The sequence below is a fragment of the Camarhynchus parvulus genome, chromosome 1 (genome assembly GCF_901933205.1).
Source record: "Camarhynchus parvulus chromosome 1, STF_HiC, whole genome shotgun sequence".
NCBI lineage: Eukaryota > Metazoa > Chordata > Aves > Passeriformes > Thraupidae > Camarhynchus > Camarhynchus parvulus.
In genome coordinates this window covers 6,940,535-6,965,065 of record NC_044571.1, presented here as the reverse complement: position 1 = coordinate 6,965,065, position 24,531 = coordinate 6,940,535, and the positions used below count along the sequence as shown (strand labels likewise).

Genomic DNA, 24,531 nt, shown 5'->3' with positions numbered 1-24,531 from the left:
CTTAGCTGGCCTTCTGATGAAATCCTTTCTTCTATTCTTTTAGTATAGTTTTAATATAATATATATCATAAAATAATAAATCAGCCTTCTGAAACATGGAGTCAGATCCTCGTCTCTTCCCTCATCCTCGCACCCCTTTGAACACCATCACAGTAGAGCAGATGGGCTGAACTCTGCTCTTGGAAAGGACTTCCCCTCCTTCTACAGGACCCTGCCAGACACTGCTATGCCAATGGGAGCCAATCCAGCCTATCCCAGACAATAACTGTAGGACTGTGCTCATGGGTGCTACTGATCCTGAATCCTTACACAGCAAAGATGCTCTCAACACCCTCCTGACTTCTGCCAAACCAATGGCTCAGCCAGGTTTCTGTGAACAGCACAGACATGTTGCTGGCTGGCTGCATATGCTGCCATTTAAGAACATTAGAATTTTAGTATGAGATAAGAACAGTTATGTTGTTCCACTGAAGTCACAACAGACTGTGACTGAACCTTCCTAAAACCTCATATTGATGAAGGAGAGACAGAGTTTCTCAGCAAACACCAAATACCATTCCCAAACTTTCGATCCCTTGTTGTTTTGACATTTAGAATTTGGGGATTGCCTGTCTTTGAAAGGCAAAATGGTATTTGTTCAATGGCCTAAGAACTATAGATGAAAATAAGTCCTAGGTTTAATCATCATTTTGGTGGCTCTGATTCTGTACATCAACAGGTCCATTTAAATTAAGAAACTACTCCATCTAGTATGTGGCATTTTAATATTTGATTAGTTTTCAGCTTTTGAATAATGGCTTTTTCAACAGATGTGATGTGTCACATTTCCTGGCTTTTAGAAGGGAATTGTGAGTCTCATGACCTTTCCCTTCCCAAGAGTTGCTCAGCCACTGAACTCTGATGACACATGGTGCAAATAATTTTTTCAGCGAGGCTGGGTATTCCAAGCATGGCATTTCATATCCAGTTCACTTTTCAATGGTTTATTTGTAATTTCTGCTAAACCACAGTTAAAGTTATCCAGCATTTGGCCACTAGGTCAGTAACAGATGACCCTTGCCAACAGCACAGATTGCTTTGAAGGCCAGTATAACTAGAAAACTGAGAAAAAATTGATAGGTTAAGAGGTTGTCTGTGGGAACTGATGCCCATCCTCTGTCCAAATGTCACTTTCCAGACTGCAGAGCTGTCATCTGGCTGACCTTCTTCTCTGTTCCTCTGCTGCCCATGGCCTAAAGTAAAAGCACCTCTCTGTAGTCAGAGCCGAGTCTGAAAGAGAAGAAACTCTCCACAATATCCTTTCAGAAAAAAAGAAAGGCTTCTTAAAAAACAAGTCCCCGTGCTTTTGCTTTTGTCACAGCCCACAGTGAGGCACCAGCACCATCCAGCAACCCAGGATATGTTGTACTTCAGCTCTCAGATTCGATCCAGCCGGGTTAGTCCTGTCCTTGTTGCAATCCTGTGCTGGGAGCTCCAGCCTGGCCTTGGGTTGTTTCTTGGGGCTCTTCCCCCACAGCAGCACCCCCTTGTCCCCCACCTGCCGTGCCCTCTGTCCCTAGGAGTTGCACTCCTCGCAGTGGCAGGAGAGGATGTAGCGGTAGGTGGCCGTGAGCCGCATGCCCCCCGAGCAGCGCAGCCTCATGGCCTTCAGCTTGGAGGTCTGGGGCCGGCAGCAGTGGCAGCTGGAGCGGAAGGGCTGCTTCAGGACCGTGCTGAAGGACACCATGGGCTCCGAGCGCGACGTCTGGCTGCAGCGGCCTTCGCAGCGAGCCAGCAGCACCATCTGCCAAGGGAAGCACAGTGGTCAGTGTTATGAGTAGAAAAGCTGCCCTTTTTTTTTTTTAAAGTTGCAGAGTTCACAGATTGGGCCAGTTGCTGCCAGGGTGCAGTTCTAACTGTTTGTTGTTGTAATCACCTGATGTTTTCCTTAACTACCTGTCATTGATGGTTAAGAATTCCCCCTTTTGCACCCTGCTGCTTCCTGGAGGATGGCACCCGGACGTGAAGGGAAGGGAACATCGAGTTGGTATGCAAATGACATCAGAGCCAGCATGCAATGGGAGAAACCCCTCACCAAACCTAGCAAAAACCCCTAAAACAACGAGCCAACATGGAATTGACAGATCAAAGTGATGTCTAGACGCGAGGAACAGAATCTAGTATCCACTAAGACCCTTTTGCCCCTCACCGTAACATAAGGATGTTGGCTAGACAGAGGACCTCAAATATCAAAAACCAGAAAATCTACTGACGCTCTCGTGAGGATGGAACCCCCAGTTCTGCCCACAGACCAGTGGATGAAGCTGCATTCTTCCTCCTCCTCCGTGCCACTCCTGGGAGCAGCAGCAGTGTGAGTGCAGACCTGTCAGGTCTCCCCACCTGAGCTGATCACTTTTAATACAGGCATTAAAAAGGAGAAAAGTCTCCTGCCCATGTTTATTTCAGTTAGGAAATGTGTCCCTGGCGCACAACTGGCACCAGTAGTGGGAGCCTCCTTCCAGCCTGGCTGGGGTTTTGTCACTGCATCCCAGCCCCACGGCGTGCTTTGCTCCTGGACTGTGTCTGGGAGGGTGGAGCAGATAAGGTGGGCAGGAGGAATTGCAAGGTTCCTCCTGAAATCCCTGGCACTGACACCAACAAGGACTGCAGGGCCTGGAATGACCTTAGGGCTCCAAATGATCACAGCCAGCCCTGTTTTCCAGACAGTGACTGCACCCATGACTTGCTGACTCCAGGTCCATAGCAGTCAAGCTCTTAAATCATCAGCCAGGCTGATGCTTTGGTTGGATATTTACAGTTCTCAGTATACACACCAACTAGTTCTCACGTCTTGAGTTTAGATATATGAACATGTAAAGTAGAAATATAAAGGAATATGTTTCTAGCTCATTCCTTTGATAAAGATCACCTTGAACATGTATTTGCAATTATATGTGTATCTATATATCATTGCATCAGCTGTATCTATATAAAATGCGCTGCATGGCATAAAGCAGTGAAAATGCAAAAGAAGTTGAACTGGTTGCCATGAAGATTCCCTGGTGAGATTTTCCAAAAACAGTGCAGCTCCAGGTTTCTTGTTCTGAGTTCAAATGTGAGCTGTGACCAGAGCAAGGTAACTTGCACAGCAGGAGGCACTAAGGAAGGAGTCCCTGAGCAGCCACCTACTCCCCAACAACTCTTTGAGCAGAGGAGATACAGCATTAAGCACTACATAAATCTTGGAAAGGGCCTTTTAAAGCTCAGCAAATGATGTGTTAGAAACAGCTGTTACCACCCTGATAACGGGTGTTGTACAAGTTTGAACGGACTCCTGTACTTTCATGGGGACGGAAATATTAAATCCATGTCAGTTAATTTTGCTTAACCAACATAAACTTCAATATCAGCTTATTATATCATCTTAAGTAGGCAGTAAAACAGTTGTAAGTTTTTCTTATAACCAAGAGAGAACATTACATTTTAACCATGCTACACATATCTCATGGTTTTTTCCAGAAAATATGAAAGAGCAACTACAAATGTGACAGGAAATACTTTACAGTGTTAAACCTTTTTGGGCTTCTTTCATTACACAAGCTCAACTGGCTGCAAATGCAAGCAGGTACATCAAATGTTTAATTTTCTTTTTAGTCACAGTTGTAAGGAAAGATGAGATAAAAGAGAGAGAGAGAATATTCCTGAAATCAAGTAGGAAATGCCAGCACTGTCTGTGTCCATGGGAAAGGTTCTTATCATCCATTGTAAAGTGCTTAAAAATTACTCTTGCAAGCATACTTGCATGCTAAATGTTTTGCTTGAAAATGTATTAATGTATTAATATATTAACAACTACATTTCCAGTCAACACAGGTCACAAAAAAGATTCTTCATGAGCTGATGATCTGTGCTTAGTGCCACCTTGCTTCTTAGTTAGAGATGGGCTTTTGTTGCTTTCTGACAAATCTGTCATCCTTTAAGATTTGTAGCATAAATTTATGGTCTCCTTCCTGTGGTACTGCATATTCATACCTAAATTAACTTCAGCTGTTTGTACTAATATGGTGGGAGGGAAATTTCAGTGTACTGTTGAGTCACACCTGAGCTTTAGACCCATCAGCTACACCAAGCTCCTTAATAGCAGAGTCCTTAGTGTACAGAGAACATGAAAGGGACAATCACTGCAGTGCTGTCACCCCATTACTCACAAAGATCCACTTTCTTCCCTTGCTAAACAAACCTCACTTCCCAGGCAGGCAGCTGGTGAAGGTGTCTAATTATACACCAGCTCTGCAGGTATTTAATCCTGCCTGTATTGCAAAGGAAAGGAGCAGACTGGGACATTTGACCCAGTAATTTCCTTCCCAGCACCTTGGCAGCCCTTGTTAGGTGCCCTGCTTTGACCAGCTCACCAGGCTGTGCACTCTCTGTCACAGGCTGTTCCCAAATGTTTGGCTGAACCACAGAATCACAGAATTAACCAGGTTGAAACAGAGATCATCAATACATTTTGGGGGTGAAGAGCAATCCAACAGCACTTACAACTGTTTGAAGGCTTCAGAGACAACAGAGTTGAAATCTTCTCAGGAGTGGTGCAGGGGGATGTACAACAGCCAGATATTGCTTTTTGGGAGGTTCAGAGTGTCCCTAGAGTCCCTTCCAAGCAATCATTTCTATGATTTCAGCCCAAATGTGACAGCACACACTGCTGTATGACTTTTCTGGTGGTAGATGCTTCGGGAGCTGGAAAAATCAGTCACTTTTTGGCACTGTTACCCTAAGAATTTTCATGATGCACATCTGCTCCTGTATCTGTAGGTACTTTCAAAAAGGACAATAAAAATAAAACACGCCCTCAAGAAACTGGCAGGACTAGAGAAGAGTTGTCCAGAGTAATTGTAGGGTAGAATTATCTGATGTGCCAATATCTCTGTCTCAATATAAACAGCTGGCTTTCTAATGCAAACCCAGCCAATGTTTAGTCAATGTGCCACTGTATTTATAATTTATTATTTACAATTTATAATTTCTAAGCCTTGCCTTTAAAAACTTGTTTCAATCTGTGGAGGTTCTAATTTTAATCTGCAATTTTGCTGGCTACTTAGTTTTCCATAAGATTAAGGCCAGTATTTATATAATGTACAATCACACAGTGTTGGTTTTATTCCTTGTTTTTGGATGACAGTGTAAACTCTTATCATGGCACAAACCCAATGTTATAAATTTGAACTTTCAAGCTAAAAAAATATCAAATTTCTCATTTTCATAGCTTTCTAACCTTCTGGGCTACCTAAAGTCCTAATCAAAATTTACCTTCCTCTTCATAAATCCAGAACAGCACCAGTGGATTTTGGCAGGTGTGCAAATGAGCTGGAAACAGCATGTACTTCGAAAGCTTTGCCTTTTAATCAATTGCTCTGGCTGCTTATTGCTTCATGTACTACAGTGCAATAGAGATTATCACCTAAATAATTAGTAATGCTATGATGCATTGCACAATGATGGAGTGGGTGTGTAAATATAGTAAAAACATGTGGGTATTTTATAACCTCACACCTCTTGGCTCCCCCTGGCCCCTGCACATGTGAGTTTGTGCATGTCACCTTGCAAGGCTGGATCCAGAAGCACAGTGTCCTACAACAAGGGAACCACGTGGGTCTATGAGCAGCCAGGGAAAAATATTATTATCATTATCATTATCATCATCATTATCATCATCATCACCATCATTATCATTATCATTATTGTTATCATTAGCATTATTATTTAAAGTCAATGGTCTCATAGGTACAAAAGAGAGCAACCTGAATCTGAGGCAGTATTTGACTCTGATTATTTGAGCTGTATTCTGGAAATCCAGAAGCTGTGAACTGGTGTGTTATTAATGGTGTTTGTAGTCCTCTTTTCTGCACCTTCAGCAACAAGCTGAAGCCCAAAAGCAGATGGGCTGAGAACAGATTTTCACAGAGTTCCCGTGGCCTGGCTGCAAGCAGGCATTACTGAAAATCTCCTGAGCTACCTCAGGAGTTAATGTCTTCAAACATCTGCCAAATCTTTCTTCATCTGCTCTGTGTCTCCCTGGGCTGGATTCTTTAGTCTGAGACTGTCAGTGGTAGTACACTTCTGGCACATCTGGATGAAGCACTTGTGACAGCCAAAACTGGAATTTAGGAGGCTCTGGGAGCAGTGAGGGAACCCAGCACATTGATGGAGATCAGGGGATCTCCATGACGGAGATCAGGGTAAATCCAATATAGTCAGGAAAGCGAATACCTCATGAGCTGATACAAACATTTCCTTGAAGACAAAGGAAAACAGCTTTTCTGAAACAAATGGCCTTCCTCCATCCCCCTTTTTTGTTTCTTTTGTACTTTTTGTTACTATAATAAACTAGGTTTCCAAAGGGTTTGGAAAACTGTTTTCATTGCCTGCCTGAGGCCACGAGCAAAAGGGATTTTAATGATTAAATGAGATGGGCTGGATGTTTAACAAATCTACTTCCCATGTGGGTGCAATTGGCAGCCTCCACAGAGAACCCCAGTGGACATAATCCTTTTTCAACCAGGACAGACAGCAAACATAATATGTCTTGCAATTTCTGAAGCCACTTTTGACTTCTGTAACTCTATGCTGCACCAAAAGGGAAAACATATGGAGTGAGAAAGGATATCTCATTGAAACCATCACCCCAAAAAAGGGCAAAGTCTCTGCTTGACACTGTCATTCCAAGCCTCCACAATGGAAACTTGGTGGAAACAAGAGGTACCACAATTCCCACAGCTACTCCCACAGAACTTTCCTTTTTTTGTCCTGGTTACATTTTATCACTATATATATATATATATATATATATGTGTATATATATATATATATAAACAGACACTGGATCTAGTTTTAATTAGCATGTCTAATATTCCTCTGTGTTTATATGCTACTAGATCCAGAACAGAAGCCTTATATCTACCAGGATGATTCAGATACCTAAGACCTTAAAACAAAACAAAACAACAACCAAAACCAAAAACAAAACAACAACAACAACAACAACAAAACAAACAAACAAAAAACCCAAACAACATTTTAAAAAGCTTGAATTTTCTGGGAAATTATTTCACTTTGTATGGAAACTGTTTTCATTTTCCACTTCATGAGAAAGTCCACACAATTCACAATATTGTTATAGAACTGTTCTTGAAACTGTTGTGGACTTTGGGAAGCCAGAATATGTAATAATATCTTCAAACATGATTTCCATTAAAGGCTTGATTTGAAAAGAATCACTGAGTTTTGCAGCCAGAATTGCTAATGTTTATGTCAACAACTTTTTTTTCCTCAAAGCTTTTGTAAGTTTATGGTTTTCATTACAATACTTTCTGTGTTCTCACTTCCAGCCCCACTCCTAAAGGCCTGATTGCTTTTTTTGCTTTTCTCTGTCATTGGGGAAGCTAAAAAAAAAGTGCATTGTCAATGGGTTCTTTTCCTTCCTTCCTTCCTTCCTTCCTTCCTTCCTTCCTTCCTTCCTTCCTTCCTTCCTTCCTTCCTTCCTTCCTTCCTTCCTTCCTTCCTTCCTTCCTTCCTTCCTTCCTTCCTTCCTTCCTTCCTTCCTTCCTCCCTCCCTCCCTCCCTCCCTCCCTCCCTCCCTCCCCTTAGGTCTAGCAGGTGATCAGAAAGGTCCAGCGAGGGGAGGACTGTGGCACACAGATCCCTGTAAATAAAAACCACCCACACACCTTCACTTTGTCCTCTTGCTGAAGTGAACTGCAATAAAATCAATCCTGCACAAAGGGATGCACGCCTGCAGTTCTCTGTGTTAATGCCATGTGTCTCCCAGATGGTAGGGAGTTTTAGTCTAGCCTAAAAGCAAAACGAAAGGCCTCTCCTGAATCTCAAGTAATGGATTATTTTGCTGTTTGGATTCAGAAGAAGTAGGGCAAAAGTCTCTGGGCTCCCACTGCTGTGAACCAGGCACGGTTATGCAAAACCAGCAGCCAGCACTGCTGAGAGAGCAGTGTGAGGCAGCCCAGAGCAGAGCAGGCTCCCTGTGCCCAATTTTGAGGCTGTCAGCCATCTCTGCTGAGCAGGCACAGGATGAGCCTGGCTGCAGAGTTTTGGCCAGGGCAGCAGCTGCGCTGGTGCACAGAGCACCCAGCAGGTCTTATTTTCTGTGGGCACTTCTCTCTATGCTTTATTTCAGCTTCTGTGACCTGCAGCTACCTGTTGCATTCCCTCACCCCTGCACTGATTGTGGGAATCAAAGGAACACCCGCACACGAAGGGATCTGCAGCCAGCACTGCATCCATCCCAACTCTGGATCCTCTCTCCTTGTAAATTCTCCCAGGATCCCTGCTGCTGGGGTTTGCTACCAGGCAGGCACCCCTCTTGTGATGAACCCTGTCACACCGGCCTCCCATCCCTCTCTTAGCCTGCACAGGGCTGGCAAAAGCACTGGAGCTGGCAGTCCTTCCCTTCCCTTAATCCTGGGGAGTGAGTGCCTGAGGCAAAGCCCCTTCCCATGGAACAGAGGAATGGCCCAGTCATCTGAATGCACTGTGTTAACTCAGACAGAACAAATTAGGACAAGACAAAGGGACTAGCAAGGATTTCCCATTGTTTCTCCCAATTCTTTTTCTCCACATAATGAAAAAAATGGCTGTAGGCTACATGCACAGGCTGCTAAACCACTTTGACACAAAACTTTTCAGGCTTGAAATCCCAAAAGAAAGTCAGTCTTGTATTTCTGTCTGCTCCTAAGCCCCACAGTTACCATCCAAGTGTCATTCTGCATGTAAACCAAGGCTTTGAAAAGGGGATGGGCAGGGAGAAAATAAGCAATATTCTTCATAACCTTTTTAAAATTACCATTTTACAGTTTGGTTATTTATCTCAGCACTTCACCTATAGTAGCTATGAACTTGCTCCAGATTAAGCATTTGTTTGAAGGATGGGGTGACTGGAGTGATCTAAATTTCCAAACTAGCTCATCTCCTTGGGACCATCAGCTGAGATCCCAAATGTGCTCCTTTCAGTCTTGTCATTTACTGCATGTAAGCTTTACCATTATCGCGAATGTCTCCTTTTGAAAAGGTGAAAAGCAAGTCAAGAGCCTTTACCTCCAGTCCCAGCTCTTATGTACACGATCAGATAAGATCCTGTATGACACAGGATATCTTCACATCTGTGTGTCTCTGCTGCTAGATTCTGGTAGATAGGAATTCACACAAAGAAAATTACCCTGAATGGCTCATTTTAATAACTCTTCCCTCGAGGCTGTGAGGGGGTGAGGGAGACTTGTTAAAAACAGGACCAGACTCCCGGTACTAAAGTGATTTCAGCATTTATTATAAGAAAAAGAAAGGCCTAAAGCAAGGGGGCCTGGGCCGAGCAGGAGCGTTCCCGTCAAGGATGCTGCGCTGGGGCTCCTTGAGCAGCGATGTCCCCATGTTCCAGGTGGAGCAGCACAGCTTCCCTAGGTCAGAAACCCCTTTTTATCCTGTTTTTTGTCCCTCTGGATTGGTTTCTTTTTGGATTCTTCATTTGCGTGAAGGTTTAAGGCGTTTGATTGGCCCATTGCAGTTCTGTCCAGGCTGGCTCGTGGTGCCCTTCACTGAGGTGTGTTATGGTACATTGAGTGCCACATTTCTTATAACTACCCTTTTAACTCCTTTTACAATATAATAACCAAACTAACAGCACATGCTTATCAGTTATCAAGTATTTCACAACAGTTTCTCGACTATTTTTAACAGCCTTACCTTGGAGCTGCACTTGTAGAGGGGGTGGCTGATGGAGTCGACGTAGTGGTGCCTCATGCAGCGGCTGGGGTCGGAGTCGATGAGGAAGGAGCTCTCTGTCTTACTGTCCGTGTCTCCCATCATCACCAGCAGCGAGAGCATGGAAATCGAAGCTGCGAGTACATGATTTCCCATTGTCGAGGAACTTCTCGCTGGTAACAGCAGAGGGAGGTAGAGCATCAAAAACCCTCCGAATTCTGGAAGCCAGTTCCTTTCCAGGATGGTGAAAAGTCTGGTTTAAGTGTCTGAGCTGTCATTCTTCTTCTCAGGTTGGAGTCTGATGAGATTGTAATCCATCAAAGAATCTCCTGCACAGCTGGAATAAAAGCAACACAAATCACAATCCTGAGCAAAAAGACCTCTAGAGAAAATAGACATAAATAGTATTAAAGTACTCAGGACCTTTGCTAGCCAAAATACCTGCTCAGAATGGGCATCATCCCCACAGTAGGTAGGGAATATGGCCTTAAGGAAGGAGATGTCAAGGCCTTGTTGCTTTTAGCATTGTTCTATCATTTCAGGCAGATGAAATAACTTTTGACTTTCAACACCAAAAGTGGTGCAATGCCACTCTCTTCCGCTTGGTGATGAAACTCATCAGAAATTCCTGCAAATCGAAAGGACTGTGTACCCACTCAGAGTGTCAAGGAGTGGCAAAGCTTGGCTGCCTTCCACATTACAGATAGGAATGGGATGGGGTGGCCCAGGCAGCACATGGAGAGGCTGGAGGCAGGTTGAGCTGTGGCTGCAGCTGCAGGGACAAGGGACATCCCCAGGGTGGAGGGATGCTGCAGGTCCGAGCCAAGGCATGAGCAAAGTGGTCTCCCAGTGGCCTGCACTGCATGAGGAACCACCCAGGCCTCTGGCTGAACTGTCCTGCCCTCTGAGTACCAAATTCCCATGCACACACATCCAGGCTTTGTTTGCTTACTTGTCAGGCAGCACTTTTTGGGTGTCAGTCTCTTCCCAGCTAATTAAAGAGCAGCATCTGAAAAATACGTTTATAATTCCATAAGATCCAAGTACTATCCCAGCTATCAGTTGGGAAGAAATATGTTCAGGTGGAGATATATGGCTATCTACCCAGGCATCTGGATCTCTGTTTCATGTTGGAGATCAGGAGATTCTCCAGGAAACAGGTACAGGACAGCCCCTGAAACGCTGCCCAGGGCTTTGTGTCTGCAGGGGAAGGAGAGTATCTCCATTAGCTGCTTCTTCACAGTCCCTTGATCCTTCTCACAAAGCCGTATTCCCAACTGGGTGATTAATTTCACTTTTACTACAAACAGATATAACTTGAAAGAGCTGTGAATTATCCATCTAAACACAGCCCCATGAAGGATAGTCAAAGGATACTCATCAGTGCAGTTAAAAGTGCAAAGACTTTCTGGAGAAACTTAAGATAAAGCAGTTCCCTACTCACAAAGAAATGCTCTGGCAGAGCCTCTTGAGTATTTAAAGAGCTGATGTGTGCCTTTACTGCCTTATACAAGCCTCTTTCAAAATTGTTTTCTGGTTTGCTGGCAGTCCTCTAAACTGACTGATACTCATCTCCCAAACAGAGTGCTTGATGATTTGTATATTGCTTTATAGCCTCCTCCAGCACTTCTGTGAGAGGAGTGCCTAGCAGTGACAAACTCTTCCAGAGTTCATCCAAGCTGGGATGGCACTGACGTGACAGCCAAAGCCTCACGCTGAGAAGAAGTGTTATTAGGGTTGCTCTGTGTGTTAGAGAGACAAAGATGCTCTGTGTTATTAGACATTTTTGTTGTTGTTGTTGTTTCAGGCTATTATTCATGTGCTTCAATAGGAAAGGAAAAAATTATGTGACTGTGGATTTAAATGACAATACTTTTTTTTTCCCCCAGAGTCTGACATATGACCTGTTATATTTTCCTCAGCAAATGGGTCATTAAAAACTTCATATGGCTTTGCAGTATAAAGAACATAAACAAAAAACACTAAGCACTTAGGATCTCAGATACAATTATGCACAGCCTCATTCATGTCAATAAATATCCCTCCAAACATTTCAGCAGCACAGGAGAGAAATCTCTGGGTCATGGGAGCTGGGACAGACTCCCTCCCTGAAGTGAACTGTGCTACTCCAGCTCATGCAGATGATGCCCAAGGATTAGCTAACAGGAGGAGGGATGCACTATTTTTTTCTCCATGTTTAACCTTTTACCTACATTCCTATTCTTTTTTATAAAGAGGCTGACCAAAACATGCAGCTTGGCAAGGTCTCCCTCCAACATAGTTAATCATTATTACACACCCAGTAATTCCCTCTCTGTCCAAATAAATTTACTTGATATTAGACGGTCTCATTTCATGTGATACTACACCCAGAGATCCCCATTTCCCATTCTCTCTGTCCCACTGTTAATTCTGGGCTTTTATATCTTTCCATGGTTTTGATCAGTATGATTTAATACAGTGAGAGAAATCTGAAGTGCTGGCTCAGTTTTCAAAGGCTTATCTCCCTAGTTTTCTTCAGGAAATAATTGGATGACACAGGGTCTGCCTCATGAAAACTCTGAGAAAACTGGAAAGACACAGGGAAAAGTGTGAGAAAAGGAACATGGCTGTACCTTTCCCAGGATAAGCACAGAACAAAAAGTATTAACACTTCCACAACCTTTTAAAATTGCCCTGATACTTCACTAAGGAAGAAATTTAGCAGGTTTTGGTAATAATAATTTGAAAGAAGTAAAAACTGTCACATATTTGTAAGAAAAAGAGAGAAAACCATTGTAGATATGACCCATCTCTTGTGAAATAAGTGGTTACAGTTGTTCATAGACACACGGGTAAAATGTGTAGGTATATCTCCTGACATACCTATGGGAAGCATGCACATACATTTTCCAAGCACATATGCTATATATAACATATATAACATATATGGAAGAAAAAGTCTTAGAGGGACATTAAAACACATGGAAGTTAGGGTGTGGATTTTTGATTCTGTAAAAAAAAAATTCAAAATATTTTCACTTAGGTACATCACCATCACATGATGAGGTATGTTGGAATGATATTTTCCATTTCCAGCTGATATTAAGCAATGGCATTTCACTTGAACTTAGCATTATTATTTGTTTTTAAGTTAAAAAATTGCATTCCTTTTGAAATGTTGTCTGGAATTATAAAATCCTAGATAGCACATGCTATCAGGATTGGCATAAGTAGTTTCCATTCTATACTTCTGTCCAAAGAACAGAAGCAAGTACAATTGTGCTCATAAATCATCATTAAAATGACATTTTGTTGCATTTGGAACATACACTTTTTTATTAAAATCAAAAATTTCACAGAGCAAATTTTCCTTCTATTTCAGCTCTTTTTTCCTCACTTTCTTTCCGTGTAAGACCTGTGGTAGATAGCTCATCTGCCAAGCTAACCAAAAGGAAACATAAACCCTCCCACTGTACATCATCCTGTAAAGAAAAAGATGCAAATGTAACTTTATATCCTAAGCTGAAAATTTGCTACAAAAATATATGGCCTAACAGTGGATGAAAATCACTACTTCACATTTTCTTCAGAATTCACTAAGATATGGGAAATACGTTTTGTTAGCAATGGCTTTGTTTCCTTTCCATATACCTAATTTTCAGTATTTCACAGAGAGATAACATACTAAAGCTTGTTACAGCTGTTACCTAAAACTGCTACAGCTGTTAGCCTAAAAACTTAATGGAAAAATAGAAGACATCCCAAAGAAAAGCTGTATTGACACACAGTCTAAGACTGTATTGCATGTGGACATAGGTGCAAAGTTAGGGTTATTTTTCCAAATCCACACCCTTATTAACTGCTTTCTGAATAATAAAGATTTCTTATCATAGTTTTAGTATCATTTGGAGAGTGGTGAAGGCTAAGGTTTTGTTTTGCTTTAAGGACAGAAGAACATTCCATCATCTGGAATTATTTAGCCAGTCACTTTGTGAGAACGTAAACAGAAATTCCATTTTTGCTATGTATCTTGGAAAAAATAAAGAGCTGAGCAATTCTCCCAAGGTCTATTGGATCTGCACAGCTTTTACCCTGGGAGGTGGGAAGGGAGCAGTGGAAAAGCTCATTTATGGTGTACTTCTAGTGCCCTGAGCCCCCCATATTAGGCATGCATATATGTTAAGCTTGGCCTTCATTTGCTGGACATTTTCTGTGTTTGAGACTCCTGCTTGAAGATGAGGGCACCATTTAAGTCACTCAATGCTTTTTGGGTTTAGAGGCTGCCAAAATCCCATTGAAGCAGCGGTGTGTGTACATATAATTTAAGCCCGGTCTTGCATGCTGTGCATATTTAGTAAACACAATTACTTGGATCCTACCATGTGGTTCCCTCAATCTGAATTTGTTATATAAACAGAAGAGTTGCAAGACTACTCAGTTTCTCCAAACTCCAAACCTAAAAAAGTGTCACTAACCACATATGTGTATATATATGTGTGTGTGTGTGTCAATTCACTGCTGTTCTGACAAAAAAAAAGTACCATAAAGTTCTTCATGAGATGAAAATGGATTTCTCATGAACTTTATCAAATTTAGAAAAGCTTTGATTTTCCAGGAAGATAAGGATTTGGGAGCTTCGCTCTCCAAGGTCTTCATTGGAGTGGAAACAACTGTGATGGGTAAATTACTCAGTCAGGCTGCACAAGGGTTTGCGCTGCAGGGTTAAATTCTCCACTGCCATGACAAAGGCAGCATGGTCTTGTTCCCAAAGATCCTGCAGCACCCACAGCACTCAGGAGGCTCCCAGCCCACACAGCCATCCACACCATGCCTGGGAACAGCTTGGGAAGCCCTGTGGGACTGAATCACACCAGTGACAATCTGAGCCATTCCAGAGGCTCATGGAGTAGGAGAGGCAACCCCAGATGAGAGGCTGACCCTGATTTCTCTAGAACCACCTCAGAGCCTTGGTCAGTTCCAGCATATCTTTTAGCTCTGTAAGTAAATGCAATCACCTTCTTATCTAGGTATTTTACCGTGGTCCTTCTTGTGCCAGCAGTGAAGGAGCTAGTCTGCTGTACATGCTATCAAAAATCCTCACTTCACTCTGCAGCTGCCTGTCAAAAGACCTGACAGAGCCACTGAGTGGCCACGTGGCTGCCAGGCAGCAGCAGGTGAGCACAGGCAACCCCAGTTGTCTGAGAAATGCCTCCACACAACATTTGAACAGGCTTCTTCCCATCCTGAGGCAAGGCAAACACCAAACCAGATAATTTGAGTGAGACCCTTACAGCTCTAAATAACTGAACGTTCCCCCAAGGTCTTGATGTGCTTAAGAGGTTTTGCTCTCCTGACACCCAGATGTGCTGGGGCTTGTCCCCTTCCATGCCAAGGGGAAGGTCTTCATCCATGGTCCAGGAGCTCCATCCACCCATCACACAGCAGGGCAGTGTGTGCCTGCATGGAGGGCACACAAACAACACACACTCCTGGCCAGAGCTGGCACCAGCTGTGGGCAAGAGGAGAGGGGAAGGAAAAAGGCAGCAAGAAGGAAAACAGGCTCAAAAGAAGGAAATTTAAGCCTCTTTATCTGGTTGTTCATGGTAGAGAATTCCATCTTCTGGTGCTACTAAAGCTGTGATGAGAGGAACTCCTGGAAACCACTTTTTACTATGAGACTTCTGTAAGTATTTTAATATTTCAGATGAATGCCTGTGACTGTAAGCAGACTGAAGAAAGAAAAAAAAAAGCCAGGAAGACCATGGCATGTGAAGCATAAGAAGCAACATGGCAATTGCAGCAAACACAATGGAAACACCCTGGGAGCCTCAGCACACATGGGATCAGCATGCATGGGACTGGTTCCCTGGGCTCATTTAAAGCCCCAAAATTGTTCCTGCCATGGGACCCAGTGCATGAGGTGGAACAAATCCAGCTGAATGGCACTCGAGCTGCCTGGACTTCCCTCTGCTTTTGACGTTCCCAAGAACATTTCCAGCCCTTCAGGTACTAGGAGAGGGGGAGCAGGAGGTGCCTTCCTGCTCAGCAGTTGAAATAACAAACTCCAGTGGGTACTGCGGGCTGGCACCCGGCCAGCAGACAGGCACAGGCCAACACGGAGAAAAGGGTTTAATGCACTCCCAAAGAATAACTACTGGGGGACAAAAGAGTGCTTGTATTTTTATTCTTTCCTTTTCCTGCTTCCAGGAAGCTTTAAATAGATTGATTAGGGGCATGCATGGGATATCTCTCTAATGAGGGAGTAGAGCCTTTTAATGGTGAGGTGATGCCAGCCTCGGATTCTTTCTTTATTCTTGTGTCTCACTGAATAGCAGTGTAGTCATGGTCTCGAGTCTCAGACAGTAGAGGAATACAATTTTCCACTTGGTCATCCATCCAGAGGGTGCTGGATGGGATTACTCCTTGGTGAAGCACCAGGTGCAGAGCTGAGCAGTCTAGGGCTGCCCATCCCTCTCAGGAAGCAAACCAGCAAGGGTGGCTGCTGGCTACAATGCAAGGGTTCCCAGCCAAGCATTAGCTATAGGATTTGCTTCAGTAATTACCTCTACTTCAGTCTTATGACCCAACAGGAGGCAAAATTACTCTTGGCCAAATTACAAGTTGCTGAGAGGTCTAGGGCATTCAGGCATGTGTCCTCTACCTTTTGGAGTGTGTTACAAGCAGGTGGGCAGCTTTTGTTCTCTGTCTTTTGCATATTTTCCAGAGAACTCAAAGGCCTGTAGTTATCAATAGATGCAGGAGTAGGATTGGGTCTCTTTATTCTTTAACATTAAGCAAACACATCCCTGCCACTGGGACCAGCAGAGAGTGTTATGCATGCTGGAGACAGCACATGATTGGAGGGGATGTTCCCTCTCTTCTGACCCCAGGGGCAAAATCCTTTCCTCTTTTATACACAGGCAACATTCAGACCACCATCCATATACCTCATCCTCTGATAATTAGGGAACCTAAATATTTGGCTCATGGTAACAATTCTGCATCTTCTAACAAGGGGAGCAGCGCTCCCCTAGGTCCCACTCCCTTTGAGCCGTGCTGCTATGACAGCAATGTGATTGTCACTGCCATGGTATGCTTAACCTTTGCCAAACCAGAGCTGAGGCATTAACTCAGATCCTCAGCCCACATGTCTTAAAGGGCAATGTAACCTGTGCTGCCTGAGCCCAGCACAGTCTGCAGCTCAGTAATAACAAGCACGAAAATGTGACAAGCGTGAGCCGTAAAAATGATTGATGCAGTTAGAAAAATAACAAAGAGAAGCTGAAAAATAGCAATGAGGAGGAGGAATTCCTGGGACCAGTGTCTCCATGGCACCAGCAGCCCCCTACTCTCACACCAGAAGAGAGGCTACACTCCAGTAGAAAGGATCTCCATACCACACAATGAAATTCCAGCAAACAGGACAAGGACTGATGGTGTCTGGAAGTGGTAGTGCCACTGCTACCCAGATAACAGTTTGAATTAGATTATGTGAGAAAAGGAGGAATATATAGACGACCAGCTGCTCAAAGGCTTACTACAACCTTGCTTTTATTGTTCTGCTAAGTTAGAGGTGGGGCATCAGAGGGATTCCTAACATACCACTACTGAGAAATTTTAATATGTTCCACACTGACACATATAAAAAGGAAATAACAGCTGATCACAGCCAGCAGAGACTGCAACATCTCTATATATGCATGCACAGAAGGGTGGTCAAAGTGGGGTGCTCTTGGCTCAGACACCTGAGCTAACCTGACCCAACTAATCCATTCTCCTGCCACTGAGTTGAGTTTCAGCAAAAGGACTGTCAAGTGTGAAGTCAGGCGGCAGAAAAAAAGGTGATCTGGACATGGCTATTCAGGCCATCCTGAGATACCAGGACATGGAGAAGGGCAGGGGAGCTGAGAGGCAGAACACTTAACACTGATGAAAAGAAACACGTGTTTACACAAGCGACAATGATCCGGGGGAACAAGATATCACAGAGGGCAAAAGTTTAGCTGGGCTCAGCCAAAGGACCTGTTGTGTGTGGGGGGGTCACAGTCACAGGGGTTTCATTTCTGAAGAGTTTTTGGAAGGGTTATAAACCCTCAGGACTCTGAGAGCTCACTGGATGGGGTTAGGGAAAAATTTGCCCCAGCAAGCTACACCGTAGCTGCTGCCACAGGGACTTTGTGTCTTTCTTTGATGTGGCTGCTTCCAGAGGTGGATTGCTCAAATAACAATTTGCTCAAATAACAGAGGGCTACAGTCTCATGTGGCAAAACCTTCCTAAAACCCACAGGGACAAGTCTCTCCAGGAGCATGAGGCAGAGAAATTTGTAATACTTAAAATACAACTATCAAATATTTATAATTGTGATTAAAATAGTGACTGGGAGGTGGGGAGGGGGGAAGAGAGGATTTTGTTTTCTTTCAGTTAAACAAAAAATCCACCTGACAAGTTGCAAAAATTTATGTCTCAGTGGTTTCATGCAAGCTTTCACCATAGATAGTCAATTCTCTCCAAGTTCCAAGGACAACCTTGAGCACCTCCTAGTGCATCTGAGAGCTGACAAGCCAGGCAGGGAGCAAAGTCAGCCCCAGGAGAGATGGGAAATGAAGCCAAACATGGGAGGATTCCCTGTCAAATGAGTCACAGCAGGCATCAGTGTGAGCTCCCAAGGAGGTGGCTTATTTCCCTCCCACCTGGGCAGGAGAGACTGCAGCCCTGGCCAGGCAAGAGGGCAAGAATATGCAGATGCTGCCACAAGCCTCAAAGGTGAGTGAGGGATGGTTCCAGTGGGGAGGAAGGCTTTTGTGGAAATCAGCCATGCCTAAGGAGCTATCTGGGGTACTGCTACTGCAAACTGTACCCAAGACTGTCCATAACAAATATCCTGCTCTGCAAAGGCCAGTCATCAGCACACATTAATCTGATCCAAACCAGGCACTGCACAAACCCAGGAAAACTACCTGGGACAACTTCAAGTAGAGAAATGAGCCTGTAACTAATCATCAGCAGCCCCTAATTATACCCTCTCCCTAAATAAAATTACATTTTACCTTGTAAGCTTGAAATAACTATTCCTTCCACATTTGTTTTTAACTGGAAAATCTTAAAGCATTGTTTTATAATACAAAATAAGATTTCATTAGCAGCAAGGGCATATCAGTGTATCTATAAGTCACATTGGGAATCCCCGATTCAAGCTGATGAGTAGTTACTCACCAAATAGTTCTATTTAGGTCCAGGAAATTATTCATGTGTACAACTACTCACAAATATGAGAAAGGTCCCACAGCAAGAGCAAAAGTGAGCATTATTAGTAATTCAAAAGGAAGGGGAAAGAAATAGTAGGTACAGGTCCTAAAATGTAGATATATTCTTTCAAGGAGGGACAAATAACAGCACTGTGATTATTACAGCCACACTTATTGCCACACCAGGCAGCTGGATTGCTTCTATTAGAAAATAACTTTGCAATAAAGTACTGATTCCAAGTGAGTTTGCCCCCACTGTTGGTTTTAAATAATCATTTGCCTTCAAGTGAGTTTGTCCCATTACTGGTTTCAAAAAACCTTTTGCCAGTTTCTTTTTCAACAGGCAGAGTTCCTTCCTCTCAGCCATGGCTATAAAGCTTTAGGAACTGTAAGTAACATGCATATACATGTATATACTTAAGTAACATATATAGGAAATACATGTTTCATCTCTTAAGAGCTGCAGAAACCTTAAGGAGTTACTTGTCATGCTGTCTCTCCCCGGCAGAAACAAGTAAGATGTGTTTTGGGGAGGCTGTGAGAGAAATTCCAATGAACTTGCAGGGTAGGATAAGAAATCTGCCTGGCAGCCCCACGGGAGTCAATGCACGCACACAGGCACACACAAATCCGGGTTTGTCACAAAAAAATCCCCCCCCCCCAGCACACACGGTGTGTGACACTGCAGCAGCAGCTAACCCAGTCCTGAGACCGGGATTTTTTGTCAGTCTGTTCTTTGCTGCCGGAGCCAGTGAACTTTTACAGGATGGGTTCACTCACCTGAGCCCGGCAGGAGCCGGGGCTCTTCCTCCGGGCAGTGTCGGCTGCCGAGCCCCGCAGCTCCCCTACACTGACACTTGCTCACAGCGGCGAAATCCTTCCTTCGTCCCAGGGAAGCGGAGAACAGTCATGCTGGTGCCTCTGGCGCTGACACACAGGGAAATGATCAGCCGGGAGCGGAGCAGAGCCTCCCTCTCTCCTTCTGGGGTCGCGCAGCATCCTCCGTGTCACCGGCCACCTACCAGATATACCCCGGGCACCCAGCAAAGCCAGGCACAGGGGCTTTCCTCACAGCTCTCAGCCAATAAAGAGTGAGGGCTAAATCTGTCCTAAGCCACAGCCAGCGCTGTCCGGTCCATTGGAAAGCCTCGCGGAAGTTTGGATAAATGATAACGTGCGAATTGTGAGTGCTCCCGCGAAGCGTGAGGCGCAACGCTAGAAATAAATATTGCCTGTTGTTTCAGACTGTTCTGAGCGCTCCAGCAGATGACTGGCAAGAGAACAACAGGCGTGAGTGGTGGTGGAAGTAAACAGTCCAGCTTTAAAGCAGCAGGCTTGCCCGTGTTCACAGAGCCCTATTGTAGCGGGACAAAGGGGGTGCGGGCGATCCCAGCGCTCTCCCGGTGATTCCAGGGCTGAGCCCAGCGTGTCCACTCACCCCAAAGCCACAAGCCATGGCCAGCACTGAGCTGCAGACTGGAGCCCAGCATGCTCACAAGAAGAGGTGTTTAACCAAGGTGCTCAGAAGCACCTGGGCCACCTATTTGACCACATACAGGCAACCTTCGGACAGGAGATAAGGACACAAGGATAAGGAGACACAGGGACTAGAGCTCTGTTGATTCCATTTAAACACGGTTTAATTTAAAAAAACGGTACAAGGAGAACGCGTCTTTGTCAGATAAAGAGATTAAGCACACGGTTTAAGTCTGTGTAACACTCAAAATCTGTAGGAATCTCTTATTTGCATGCTTACCTTTGGAAAAGGCACCACTCCTTCCTTCCCTCTAACCCTTTGGAGAGCTGAAAGAGGTCCTGTTACTCCCAAATGCTTTTGTTCTTCTGTCCCTCCGTCACATGGCTTGCCTTTTATATTTGCAACACACAAAAGTTAGGGCTGTTGTTTAAGAGAGAGAGGGAGAGAGAGGGGGAATGTCAAATGGAAAAGTGCCATTGCAGTCATATATCAATCAGGGCAGCAGCAGCAGCAGCTTGCTGGCAAATGGGAATTCCGCAGAAATGTGAAGCTCTTGTTATCTGAGAAATCACAAAACACCACCAGCCAAGCTCCCCTCTGCAGGGACTTCTTATAATTGGCAAGCCAGGAAATAGAAGGAAATGTAGGCGCTTTTTTAATTGCTGTTATTGTTTCAGATCTGGAGATAAGGAGGCTGTGGCATGTGTAAACCAGTGGAATATAAATTCTGAATCAAATTCCTTCCTAAGCAAATGGACCATGTGCAAGATAAAGCAAACCACTGAGAAGCAAGGTAATGGAGCTAAGTGAAGAATCTGACAGTAATGATTTAAAGAATTTGATAACTGTTTGCACTTGGAAAATATCCATAGAAAAACTACCTGCTCCCTGGATTACTCATTAATCTCCTTTTTTTTTTTCTGACCAGTTTTTCTTAGGCTTTTTTTAACTGTGGTTGATCTCAGATATCCTTAATCCAAGATATGCTGCTTCACTACAATTGGTCAGCTAAATCATCTGACATTCCCTGGCTCTCCAGTTGGGTAAGCAGGCAAGCATTTTCTGTATAAATAATTCTCTGCAAACCTGCAATTCTCCTGCTTCCAATAACCTGCCCTGAAATTCTGAAGTTTCTGTCAAATAAACTCAGAATTTTGCTCAGAGAAGAAAACAATGTCTTTCTAGTTTACACACCTTTCTCTGAAGAAGGCCAAGTTTGAAAGAAATTATCCTTAAAATATTTTATAAAATATTATGGGTGTATGCCAAAAAAAGAAAAAAAAAGCCCTGAGAGGCTGAAGACAAGCTCCATCCACTGGAAAACCCCTCTTACAACAAACACATCTCAGCTCTGGATGCACCAAACCCTCTTCCCTGCAGAGGAGGGTGTTTCACTTCCCTGTGGAGTGCCCCCTAGTCATCCTGTAGGACTGTGTGAAGCACAGACCTGAGCTGGTTAATTAAAAAATAGGCAACATAGCTGGCCATTCACAAGCTGGATCTGTTCTGGCCAGCAGATGGACAGGGCTCTGTGTCGATTGTGTTTGAACTCTAAAGGCAAGCTGGTATTTGATGGATGATGTTATTAGCTAAATGTCTTATGTGGTATAAGATCAAAGAACAGATGGGAATTATGCCTTAAAATAGAATAATCTAAAAGGGGGATGGCTTTTAGATGAGTAAGCATCATGGAAACAATAGAGGAGACTTTCTTGGGCTTGCTTTGCTGCACAGCCAGGTTTGGCTGGTGGGATAAACAAGCAACCCACTTAGGACCACAATCCTTAGGATGTCAGTTTTGCTGCACATTTCTCCCTTCATATTCAGTGTTTGCATTGTTTTGCCTCTTGAGTCAACCTTGTGCTTCTCTCCCTGACCAAATGTGTCCCAGCTCTCTGTTTCCTCACAGATGCCACTGAGGTCACCCAGGGTGGGTGGTGGCAAAGCTCATCAGCACCTTCAGCTCACTGTAACCACAGGCTGAGACTGCTGCTCTGCCACAGCTCTCACCTTAAACAGAGAGAGCACACACAGAAACTTTTTTTTAATTTAGCCAACACCCTCCTTTAAAATGAAGGCTATTGGTCGTTGTACTGCTGTGTTGTCTTTTTCCACTGACAAGAAAGGGATTTAAATACTCTGGTTGCTTTCACTAAGAACCTCCCATGTGCAAGACAAAGTAGCTTCTGGATGAAATCCTCCAGGAAACAGTAGATACCTACTCAGGGTCCTCACTGAAAATGGTACTTTAGGGTTTTTTCTGGCACCACTTAGGCTTCTTAACTTTGTGTCAACTGCAGGTGAAAATATCTGTATTATATTTTTGTTGGGTGCTAGGCATACTAAACAATTACCAACAATTCTTCAAACAGCTGTATTTTTGAGATGCAGTGATCAGCAGTTTGCTACCACAACACAAATCCTTAGTACAGGAAAATCAGCAAAAGTGACTCGCAATTTTTTTATCTTCAGCTTCCAGACTCTGTTTGGCAGCCAGTGGAAGTTAATCAGCAATTAATTGACTGCACAGCTTGGTGACTTATAAACTGACACTCTCATTTGTGGCCTTCTGAATGAACTTGCACATGATCTCAAGCTCAAAAGTAGAAGCATTTAATGTGGCCTCCCCCCAATTCAAGAACACTGTGGTCCATAACTTTTTCCATAGCTGCTCATAAATCTTTAGCCTCTCTCAAAAGCTGTGCTTAATCCCACCCATAAAACCAGACATTTTGAAGAAACAAATAAAGGCAGAAAGAACAGGAGCTCAGAGCTCAGTTTTCAAAGACCACTAGACATCTGAGATGACCCCAGATATCAGATAATATTTCCAGAAGATTTAAGGTATTCTGCTCCCATTAGTTCTGATCTGAGTTCCCTTCAAAAGAGGCTTATCTCACTTAGAAGAATTGGCCTGAAAACTAAATTTAGGCTCTTCCAGAAGCAAATGTAGAGTTTCCATTCCAAATTACTTTCAGTACAGGCCCAATTTAGATTGACATCAATAGCAGTTTTTCTCTCTGTGAACATATTTTGCTGATTCAGTTGAACTAAATATATGTTTTTTGGTGTTTTTTTTTTAAATAGAGAATCAGGTGAGATAAATCCCTTCCTTGTAATCTCAGGATGTAATTTTGAAGAGATGGAGATCCACTACTTCATAGAGTTCTACCAACCTCCCTAGTTCAATCCCCATAAAGTGCATTGGAGACCTGCAGCCCTATTCTTTATTCCACCACCACTATATGACCTACAAGACTCATGTCTGTCCTCAGAAAAGTACTGGACTTCTATTAGCTGCAGTTCAAAGGGACCCAAATGTTTGCCCTGTTGGCACCATCAACCCCATGTTCCTTCTTCAAGGGAGCAGGATTTCACCTCTCCATCATGCATGTGTTGTGAAATGCATTCAGACTTGTGCAGAAAACTCAATATTTCATTTTCATCTTAAGGATTTCCCAGTGCTGCCGCTTTGTAGTCTCCCCCAGGCAATTTTGACATTCTGAGACAGCAGGTAATAGACACCAAAATCATCAAACGTCCTGTCAGAACAGGCATTGCTTGGTATCTGTGCTGGCTGAGTCTGCAAAAACCAGGAAAGGAGCACAAACACAAGGACAACCTTTAAATGTAGATACACACTCACACACAGTGACATAAACATTGCACCCTTTGCTGGAAGCAGTTGGAGGGAGTGGGATGCTCAGGAATGCAGTTCAGGGAAAGGCCATGCTTTGTTCCATTATTGAATTGATGAAGGAGGGTTTATATCTGGGGATTGGCCATCAGTATTCCTCTCATAGTTGTGAATGTAGGAGGAACTGAAAGCATTGTAATGGCAATCTGCAGCAACAAAAAATGTATTACTCATATAATGAATTTATACTTTGTAAGAGGTACTCAGAATTCTTAGAGGAAGTTTTTTTTCTATCATTTTAATAATAAAATAAATATTAGGCAAATAATTTTCCAAATAAATAAAACTACATAACCACTTACAGCAATTAAGGACCAGGTGGCACAGAAATCTGTTTAGACACTCAAAGCTTTTCATCTTTCTCCCCATGGTGCTTTAT

General features: G+C 43.6%; 1 protein-coding gene across 6 annotated transcripts; it reads right to left on the bottom strand.

Moving 5' to 3' along the window:
- Positions 1–967: 967 nt before the first annotated feature.
- Positions 968–21,000, bottom strand: NDP (norrin cystine knot growth factor NDP). 6 transcript variants are annotated; one of them, XM_030951165.1, is made up of 4 exons: positions 20,735–20,796; positions 10,703–10,759; positions 9,733–10,087; positions 1,293–1,783 (listed from the first exon to the last, which is right to left on the bottom strand). In XM_030951165.1, the coding sequence occupies exons 3-4, from the start codon at positions 9,949–9,951 to the stop codon at positions 1,556–1,558; spliced, it is 447 nt and encodes a 148-aa protein (XP_030807025.1). In that variant the 5' UTR covers positions 9,952–10,087; positions 10,703–10,759; positions 20,735–20,796; the 3' UTR covers positions 1,293–1,555. The 6 variants fall into 6 exon arrangements, with proteins under 6 accessions (XP_030807017.1, XP_030807025.1, XP_030807034.1 ...); XM_030951139.1 differs by lacking the exon at positions 10,703–10,759 and adding an exon at positions 19,759–20,248 and having other exon boundaries at positions 1,556–1,783; positions 20,735–21,000; XM_030951147.1 differs by lacking the exon at positions 20,735–20,796 and adding an exon at positions 19,759–20,393 and having other exon boundaries at positions 1,556–1,783.
- Between the last annotated feature and the right edge of the window lie 3,531 nt (positions 21,001–24,531).